This window comes from Liolophura sinensis, chromosome 6 (genome assembly GCF_032854445.1).
Source record: "Liolophura sinensis isolate JHLJ2023 chromosome 6, CUHK_Ljap_v2, whole genome shotgun sequence".
In the NCBI taxonomy this organism is placed as follows: domain Eukaryota; kingdom Metazoa; phylum Mollusca; class Polyplacophora; order Chitonida; family Chitonidae; genus Liolophura; species Liolophura sinensis.
The window spans coordinates 6,206,091-6,216,955 of record NC_088300.1 but is presented as its reverse complement, the minus strand read 5'-3'; the positions used below and the strand labels follow the sequence as shown (position 1 = coordinate 6,216,955).

At 39.7% G+C, this 10,865-nt stretch overlaps 1 protein-coding gene across 1 annotated transcript; it reads left to right on the top strand.

The window, feature by feature from the left end:
- Positions 1-4,910: 4,910 nt before the first annotated feature.
- Positions 4,911-9,513, top strand: LOC135466222 (beta-1,3-galactosyl-O-glycosyl-glycoprotein beta-1,6-N-acetylglucosaminyltransferase-like). Its single transcript, XM_064743624.1, has 5 exons — positions 4,911-4,936; positions 5,802-6,599; positions 7,340-7,566; positions 8,458-8,756; positions 9,382-9,513. The coding sequence occupies exons 1-5, from the start codon at positions 4,911-4,913 to the stop codon at positions 9,511-9,513; spliced, it is 1,482 nt and encodes a 493-aa protein (XP_064599694.1).
- Positions 9,514-10,865: the final 1,352 nt, after the last annotated feature.

The window sequence follows — 10,865 nt, the reverse complement described above, 5'->3', positions numbered from 1 at the left end:
GAAGATTCCTGTCAAGTGGATGCCTCTGGAAGCCATCTTTGATCAGACATTCACCAGTAAAAGTGACGTGTAAGTTGTCGGGAGAAAGAGAGACGTATGTTACCATTAAACAAACCTGTAAATTGCCGTAACAGTGACGTGTAGGTTACCATAAAAGTGGTACGAGAAGCATTAAATTAACCAAAAATGTGAAGACTGGAAAACCGGATAATAACTCTGCTACTAACTATCTCCGATCCTTGGTTTAGTATGCCCCAAATCAACTGGAATGGAAAGCTTAACTCGTTTGTACATGTAGGTTGATGTATAGGCTCACGAGAATTCAGTCTTAAGCAACATTGTGTTTGCCGAAGAAGGTTTTTGTATTGTATGGTAATCAGATGGAATATGTGTTTACTTTTTGCTCACAGTTGGTCCTTCGGTGTCGTTCTCTGGGAAATCCTGATGATGGGTTCCACGCCTTACCCTGGCGTTGATCCACGGGAACTTCTGTCCTTGTTGAAAAGCGGCTATCGCATGTCGCAGCCTGATAACTGTAAAGACGAAGTGTAAGTTTTAGTGAACATTGATTTTGGAGGGACCTGTCAAAAATTTGAATTTGCCGCTGAGGAAATGAGTTATTTTACTTACCAAGTTGCTACATTTATTAGTTAGAATAATAGATCTGAACTGAGGTAAATTTGATGGTTAACAAAGAGTCAGCTATCGCACTGTGATCACAGCTCTAATTGTACTCTTCCATGTAGCATTTCGTATCATTTTTATTTGAAACAATTCTGGAATGAAACTTTTGGCCTCGGTTACATCTATACAAGCAGAAATTGCTATCTGTATACTTGGCGCCTTTAAATAAAGGTATGTGCGATGATGTTCGAACACAATTTTGTTTGTAGGTATGAGCTGATGTTGAAATGTTGGCGAGAAAAACCAGCAGATCGACCAACCTTTTCCAGTATTCGCGAAACGCTGGAGAAAATAATGGAGCTGGATCAGTCCTACATGGACCTGCAGGGGGAGCCGGACCTATCGGAAACTGAGACAGGGGAGGCGGGACGACCCGGACAGGCAGATTGTTCACCCTGCTTCCGGACGTGTCTGACGCCAACGGCGGATACAGTATTGACAGGAGACGGTGCTGACTGGGCGAAAGTCCCAGTAGCATGTTGTGTTGACAACCCTGCAATGGACTCTGATGTCACCATTGATCAACACATCTCGGCTTACGACACAGCTTGTACTCCAAAGTTTCACTGTTTGGGGAACTCGTATAAACAGCAACCATAGCCGTATATTTGCCATTCAAAAATGTCCCTGTGGTTGTGTTTTTATGTATTTTTTTTCATTTTTAAAAATTTTGATAGCATAATTAGGGAACTCTTGGGAATTCCAGTTTGTATTAGTCCTAATTAATTGAAGTAATTGTCAATGGACAGGAAAGTAACATAATTCAGCCTTGTGTGTTGGTGGTATACGTTGACTGAAAAATGCTATTTGTGTTAAGTCATTTGTCATTTATGTTGCATTTTCCATGAAGTGGAGCGTATTTTGAGGTTGGATTTTAGAGTCTGAGAAAAAAGGATATTTTTGGCTGCACAATTCTTGCAAGGGACTGTTTAGTGTAAAGGAATGGATGATTTTTTTTAAATGTGTAAACAAGTCTTTCTAAATTAAACATATGTATTGTGGAGGACTAGGAACAGTCTAATGGGCAAAAGGGATGCCTCAAGTGAGAAAGCCGTTTATTTCTGATCTTTGAATAAATATGGTGTATAGGTCTGTATACGTAATGATGACGTGCGCAAAACATTTGGCTAGACGAGTCATTCAAATGTGCTAAGGTGATAGAAGACCTATTTTGTGTGGGCATGCGTTTGAATATAGAACAATCTAGCACTATGGTGGAGAGAAGTTTTACCTGGCTAGTTTCCTCTCAGGTTGATATTTGGTGTATGTAACTTAGTTTTGTGTAGAATGCCTACAAGGAGGGGCATGTTTTTGGGAATGTGAATCATTCTATATTGGATCTTTGAGGGAACAATAGGATCAAATAGTTCAGTAATGGCTGCACCTTATCGGGATGAGTTAATGGTGCTGCCTAAGTGCAGAAGGTTGCTTTGACCCATTATCTTAAGTGAAATGTTCTGGATTCATTGGTCTTCATAATCAGATTTCTAAAGGAAGTTGTGCACAATCTGTAGTTAATGCCGTTCAGGGCTGAACAGAAAATACCCCCCTATCGTCCTGTGGTTCGTCCTGTGGTTCGTCCTGTGGTTCGGATTGTAATAGATTTACATATTAATGGTTGTATGATTTGTGATCTAGTCCTCTCTTGTTTTCGTGTTCATTTGAGCAGAAGTTTTATTGGTATCTTGGTGCTTTTTGATTAGATGTTGATAAAACCCTGTAGTATTGACAGTGCTGCGGTGGTGTTCGGAATACTTTGGTATATTAGTGCTATTACTGTACAAGGCCTGATGAAGTAAGGTACTGTGCATCAAATCAACAACCGGTGGTATGTACTTCTTCCACTTTGCACGGTGGAATTGATGTGACTGACAAATAAGGCTAGACTGTCGACAACTGCAAACTATTTGTTTGGGGCTAAACACCGACTGTAGCAACTGCCCAATCATAAACTTCAAACAGGAGCATGCGAAGTCGAGGAATGCACTGTGATAGTGCTCACGAGTGGTGGGAGCAGACCTTCGTTTGACAGTAACATAACACTCCACTGAGATGCGTGCTGATATGGCTAAACAATGTTTGGAGATGTAATAATTTAAGTTTGTCATCTTATAAGTCATGAAGCTTCACTGAAGCACTAAGTGGGTTATAACATTTTAGACGGCTTCAGCTGATTGTAGCTGCCCAGTTCCTGTGGTGGAATTGTGATTGTAGAGGATGTATTGGCAGGTGGAAGCGACAAGGTGTGGTTTTTAAAACGGGCTTCTGTAATGAAGGTTTATAGTTTTAATGATCCGATGTTCACATACACACAGCTTCATATGCTGCATGAGTGAAGATTTTTCGTAGATTAAGGAATTTTTATCTAACGTGTCGTTCACTCAAACTTTGTGAAAACAATCACTGCAGGCAAAGTCATGGGATACCGTTTTAGTATTTAAATGATTTAATCACAGGGAAGGCATGTAGATGTGCATAACATTTCTAACTAGTTTTCTATATGGTCACATTTAAAACGTGAGAAAGGAGCTATGTTTAATAGGACATGTTTTGCTGATGATTTTCTGCAAGTCGTGAAATTTTATCTTTTTGGTTGTGAATATTTTTTGTGCCTTAACTGGTTATTTTGCCATCGTTGCAAAGTTTTATTTAGTGAGATGTTTCCGGGCAAAGCATTGTTCATAGCGTTTCATGTGAATGTCATTTAATGCACTGAATAATATATTTTCTTATAACCTATTAATAAACCGAATTTTTTACATATCTTAAGTATCCAGTTATTTTTTCTGTAACTCTGAAATAATGTCGAGAATAACCAGCATAATTATCCGTATATCGATCTGTCCCCCCTTGCAAACATGCATATTGACAATGTCTAATATTTTGTCTATCAGGTTCACTGAATCGTTTCTTCAGTGATTCCACCGTATGCTAACTAACATGACGTGTGTATTTAATGAAAACCATCTTTATTAAGGAAACATTGGCCGTTGCAAATTAAAAAAAATCCACCTGTCAAAACCAAAATAACGGGAAGCAACGCCTGCTCCCAGTCAACTGAATTGAAGTACCACTACCATTTTATACACAGAGAAACAATCCTCTCTAAAATCCCGTGCCGAATAAACATGGGTGCCGCATTACGATAAAATTTTACATCCTTTTGGGGTCCTAGACAATATAATGCAAGGAGTCTTCAAAAATTTTTTAAATGGAATCGATAAGCAGGGGTAAAGATAACCCACTCTATTAGCGCCTGACATTTTTGTGTTTCATCAGGAACAAATTTAGATTTGTTAGATTTATTTGTGTTCAAGTTCAAAGAAATAATGTTGATCAGTGAAGTGGTTGAAAAGTATACGGTGTCAAGACCAAACTCAATTTTGATGTATTTATTGATCTTTTTGACTGATACTTAATGCGGTGCTCAAGAATTTTTCACTTATGAGGTCGGTTCCGTATTAGGGTGAAGGTGAAGAAAAGCACCGCCACTGACTACTGTACCTCTGAAAATCAGGACTTTAAACCGCACACGAAGCAGAGAGCGAGATTCGATAACGCGATCTCACTGGTCAATGATTGGGCAAGCACTGAATCAGAATCCAAGCGGGAGACGGTCTTCAACTGTCATTCAGATCAAATGGTGTGACGACAGTTCACATCCTCGACATTTTACTCCAGTACCAAAGAATAACGCTACACAGTGGGATAAGTTAGTTCTATGTACTGAAATGTTACAGAAAACCAAAAGCATACATACATACATTGACATTACACATCGATTTTCACGCACCACGATGAGGGGAATAACAATAGTAATGTATAGTAATGCTGTTATATTCATTCGGTCCCAGATATTGACGCGGATGTCGATTGGACATTTTGTACACTGTCTTCTACAATAAACCATCTGTCCATTAAAGTGCATAACATATGTTCGCTAAGCGACACCTCATTTAAAATCTACTGAAGGCTGAGCTCATGAATGACGCTTCTCACAAAGAGTGTCCTTTATAATTGGAACAATATCTCAAAATTGGACCAAGTGTTTCACTTAAGTTTCATGCAGATTCCTATATTCACATAGCTTGAGCACTTGGGCAAGTTACAGTACAAATGTGTAATAATTGTTTGTATGCTCCCTGCAATTATCTAGATAAAGCAAAATGAGTACATTATTCTGCCCTTAAGCAGTAACCACGTCAGAATATATAAATATAACAAAAATGTTAAAACCAGTGGCCTCTGAAAGGTAAACTTGTGATGTCAGAGCCACAACTGTTGTTGCCTCGTGAGTGATTTACAGCATCTAAATGATTCCAAGGGTCCTCGCTTGCCGAGTGGACTAATGACCTCTGTAGGGAGTACAATAAATCATCGCCAATTAGGTAGCAGGCTGGTTTATTGTGCACTGCGTACGAAAAAGGTAAATGTTTGATACTCAACATGGTAGGGCTAATCCCCCCCCCCCCCCCAATATAATAACTGAACTCTGTATATAGGCAAACTATGAGTAAAAGCTTGACCACGTTATAGGCGATGCTGAAATGTTTAAAAGATACTTTTAAGCTAAAAGCTAAATACACAAGAATAAGTATATTAATAATTAGTTTAAGGTTACTGTTTAAGAACTATATTTAATGTAACTCACGAATTTTTACTGCTGTGTGTTTATTGTAGGTGGTTTTAAAAAGAGTTACTTCTTTGCTCTGATTTTGAATATTATCATTCTCGAGTCGAAAGACAATTGTGTCCTCGTTCTGACAAGCTCTTGTCACAATACAGCTGGAATTCTGCCGATATGGCGTTAAACGATAATCAGTCATTCATTCACCTATATGAAATCAGCTAGCTTCAGTTACAAACTTTTTCTTGGTACATATACGGGAAATCTAACCTGCACCTGTTGGCAGCGGCCGGAACTACGCCAATAAACAGTCAATGCTTATAATCAATAAAGCATTCTGATTTGTTGTTAGCACTATTTACACTCTGCATAAATATCTGCAACCATCCATCGAATGTTCTCGAGACATATCTACCACACAGTCGGTTGGCAGGGGCGACGCCATGTTTAAACTGAAATCACTAATGTGGGTTATTATTTTTGTCACCAGTATATGGTTAATAACATATTCAGAGAAAGTGCTTTTGAATACTGATTTTCTATTCGAAGTGGTGGCGTCACAGACAATAATCACCGTCGAAAACAGGACTGAAGCCAGACTGCAGGCGAAACCAGTGCACTTTGAGACTTCCATCAAGGTCAAAACCGCGATCTCTAATAAGACAAAAAAGAAGTCAAATTCGTCCAATTCGCCTGACCTCATTGGTCATCCCGTTGTAACACATGTGGACTGCAACGCTTTGATACGAGGAGACATAAAGGAGAAAATAAAAGCACAAGATGTTATGAAACGGGAAGCCCGGAAGACACTTTCTGGTGAAGATTACCTCAAACTTAGCAGGAACTGCACCGAGTTTAAGTTGTTCAGAGGATATGCAACTGACCCTCTAAGTTCCGCAGAGGAAGAATTCCCGATAGCCTTCAGCGTCCTGATGTACAAAGACATCGAACAATCTGAGCGACTTCTGAGAGCCATTTATCAGCCACAGAATCATTACTGCATACATGTGGATAAAAAGTCACCGCAGATCCTTCACGAGGGAATGTCGGCCATAGCCCGCTGCTTTCACAACGTGTTCATCGTCCGGAATCCTGTCACAGTTCGCTGGGGATGTTCCACCGTGCTGGAGCCAGACCTGCTCTGTATGAGGCAACTCTGGCCGTACAAAAACTGGAAATATTTCATAAACTTGACTGGACAAGAGTTCCCACTGAGAACGAACCTGGAATTGGTGGAGATTCTTAAGGCGTACAAAGGAGCCAATAACATCGAAGGGACAAGGAAAAGGTAATTGCACTTAAAGCTTCAAGACACAGCACAGTCGCAATGCATTTGGTTTACAGGCTTGGTATTTAACGCAATTTGAAGCGGAACGTTACATTTTTATTAAGTGAAATGAAAACTGAGCATAATTACCATATTCAGTTACTGGCCATAGCCATGATTTTCCACGTCACCTTTTCCGTATTACTGGCCATGACGAAAAAAATCCGACGAATTATATGAGGAAAACGAAAATATCGAACAGAACTGACCTTCTGTACAGCATTTTAGGGGCACTCGATTTTATTTGTTCAATGTCGCTTACCTTTCGCTGTCATTTGATTGATTGATTGGTGTTTAGTTGTCAGTTACATGACTTACATTACATTCTATGAAGTATAGCCGGAGGAAACCGGAATGCCTAGAGGAAACCGGAGTGCCTAGAAGAAACTTCGGGCCTTGGCCAGGTACCTAGCAAGCCTCTTGACTTAAATCGAGCACTTCGGCCATCTGTCATCATTTAAACATGCGCTTTGTACCATAAATGCTTCATGAAAGGCAATAAACGCGTAAGATTTCCGAAATAAAAAGAATCAGAAAGCTTCGTACAATCAGCTTCCGAAAGTAGCTTCACCGAGCTTCCGACAGTACAATCCTCAGCGTCGGTGTCTGTAATGTTACATACAGTTATATCCCTTCTCTCTCAGTCTTTAACCTTTGCATTTCAATTTCAGTACAACACCCCCATTTATGTATTTTCACAGGGCGAGAGCTAAACGCTGGCAAAAGCACCTGCCAGCACCTCAAGGGATCATTCCAAGCCAGGGTAATGTTCACATCACCGCGTCCCGGGGTTACGTTAATTACATACTTCACAACCAGACGGCTTTGTGTTTTCTGGATTGGGTCAATGGAACGAGGGTGCCGGACGAGACCTTCTTCTCAACGTTAAATCACAACCCTCACCTGGGAGTTCCCGGTTCCTATAGAGGTGAGTCTGGCCTTTATATCCGAACATGGAATTCATTACACATTTATCATACGTATTCGTATAAAGAAATATGTTTATTTCTTTATTTCTTTTTTTTTTAGTACTGTATTCGCACTTTAATTCACGACATACTGAGCCATCGGGAACTCGATTTAAACAGGCGCTACCATTATCCTTTGGTTAATTTATTTACTTGATGTTTTCCGCAGTACTCAAGAATATTTCACTTATACGATAGCGGCCAGCATTATAGTGGGATTAAATGTTTTCGGGGCAATGTACGCCATAGGTCTTTTCTAACTGCTTAACAGCAGAAATATGTTTATATTTCTTTGTATTTAAATGCTTAAATAATAACAAATTACACGCCCTGGCCTAAACAGAACTAAGCTGAGTCATTCCCCCGTTCTTGTCAAACCCGGAAAGACATCTGGTTTTTGAAAAACTTTTGACTGGGTTAATAATATTAAAAACAATTTTATACGTAATAAATACAAATACAGTCTTTAAGAATAATCTATATACGTCACTATAACCATACCAGATAACGATGGAGACAAACTTATACGTAAACGAAACTGCGTATGCATAACGTGTGACTGAGATGTAAAGGGTACTTTGGGAGTAAAACATGAGCGAAACATGGAAAGTGTGATCTTACCTCTTTCGGGGCCTCCGTGGCTCAGTTGGTTAGCGCGCTAGCGCAGCGTAATGAGCGGGAAGGTCTGCCAGCTACCTGCGGATGGTCGTGGGTTTCCCCCGGGTTCTGACCGGTTTCCACCCACCATAATGCTGGCCGCCGTCGTATAAGTGAAATATTCTTGAGTACGGCGTAAAACACCAATCAAAAAAAAAAAAAAATCTTACCTCTTTCGTACTTGCATGTTTCAGGTGAACCCGAAAGCAACGCGATGACGTATCCATATTTAACTCGGTATATTTCATGGTCACATGAGGGCAAACCCTGTCACGGGAAATTCGTCCGTAAAGTGTGCATCTTTGGTGTTTTTGATTTGCCTTATCTGACTTCTCTTCCGCATCTTTTTGTCAACAAGTTTCACTGGGATTACCAACATTTTGCCAGGGACTGTTTAGAAGAATGGCATTTCAACCGAACAGTTGGAAAGCATTTTCTGGGAACGAACTTTAATGTGTCTTATTACGGACAATGGGACTTTGTTTGGAATAAGGTAAACATGTAAGAAAGCACATTTCTGGAACTGTCTTCAGTGTTTCCTCAACTACAGATCTGTCTAAAAAGGCAAGCCTAACACCCCCCTCATTAACATTTGGATCTGTGGAAAGTGTGTGGACTCCCAGTCATACTGCAGCTCTCATTTAACACAAAGTTTAAGTGAACATAAAGTCTGCCACTGTATATACATAGAAAAAAGGATATAGGACACCGTTATCACAGAAAAAATATGAAAAAATTTCTATAGTTTTGAAAGCCGAGAAGGTGAAGTTCAATGTTGGAGATACGGCACTGACGGACAATTCGCTCCGAGTAGGCATTTTGTAAAAGCCTTTCTGAACATGGCCAATAACTGCCGCTGAAAGTGTCACGTGATAATTGGCTGTCACGTCAAAAAACCTACTAGCTCTCGATTGTCAGTGTGGTTTCTTATAGTGGATAGCCATACATCGATGCAATAATCTGTTGCATTTTGGACCACAAATTTATGAGCAGGGAACTGAAAACGGCTGCCTACGTGTTAGACAGGAGACTACAGTAACTTGTCAGTGTGAGCTAGCAAGAAAACCGAGTCATTGCTTGAAGAAAAATTATTGTGAGTTTGTATTATTTTTCCTTAGCAAAGTCTTATTACGAAAATATCTTCCAAAAACCAGAAAGAAAGTCTGTTAAAATCAGAGGGCCCTGCTGGTAAATTCCCTGATAGCCTAATGCTTACACCCATGCACGACGAGGACAAGCAGGACCGCTAAAACACGACGCTGGTGTCCACGAGCATCGCCCTGACCGATCGCTAAACTAAAACAAACCTCGACCATTTGAACACGGCACAGAGCTGATGCCCTTTGGTTGGATACCAGGCGTTTTTGTTTGTATTTTCTCGTCACATTGTTTAATACCGATGGTATGGGAGAGCTCCTAGCTTTTGTGACGTCACTCTTGATAGTTATAACATGGCAAAATGGCGTCACCAAATGAGTGGCTAGATACTGACGATTGTTTGCTATTTATTTTGTTGATAAAATATTTTTAAAATATTTTTAGAACATTTCTAAAATACTTCTTTGTTAATTAATTCAGATTTAGCGGTTGACTTTATGTTCACTTTGAATTTTCGCCGACTGAACTACATTACAGTTCATGTACAACCAATATCGCCATGGCCATATGTTCTCGGTCCAAGTAAGATTATTCTGTAATGTCTTTATTTATTTATTTGGTTGGAGTTTTACGCCACACTCAAGAATATTTTACATATACCACTGCGACCAGCATTATGGTGGGAGGAAACCGGGTAGAGCCCGGAGGGAACCAACGGCAATCCACAAGTTGCCGGTAGATACTTTAGGAGGATGAGCTTCTTTCGTATTGATAACAGGTGCAGATTTCCCAAGAGTCTGTGGTACAGTATTATTGTATGATTTTCAATTTCTGTCAAACATTGCCACATACACAACAATCGGCAGCCCAACACGCACGCATACCGAATAACCGGTAAGCCATATAAGTTGCCCATTGAATGAACATAGTATTGGACTATTAACAGTTTGTATTATTTCAGCTTCTAGTATATACGCTTCCTGACAACTGAAGTGCCGCGATTGTAATATATAGTACAAACCTTTATTAGCAAGATATCAGAAAATCCAATCCATCCAATATGTTTTAGTTAGCTCCATATTGACTAAAAAAATGTTAAATATGTGCTTTTAACCTTTTTCTTACAATATTTATGGTGCTACCCAGTTAATTGCGAGAATCGTAATGCGTTTGTCGCGATGTATTGCAATAGTACAATAATAGCACACTGAGTTCCCCAAATTTTGGAGGATTTTGAATACATTTTACATCGTTATTGTATGGGGCCTCAAACTGTCAAATTAGTTAACAAAACTAAATTAACAAGAGAGAGGGATCAGTCAGGTCATGAGATAAATCAGCGAACAGCAACTACCTCATTTAATTCCTGTCATCAAATATCAGTTTGTTTTCTCTCCCTCCATTCCAAAGTTACAGGAAAACATGACCACAGTATTGTCAGCAACTGAAGTCTTTCTTAACAATCATTCGTAGCAGTTTCGTGAATTTTATCAAACAAGAAGGT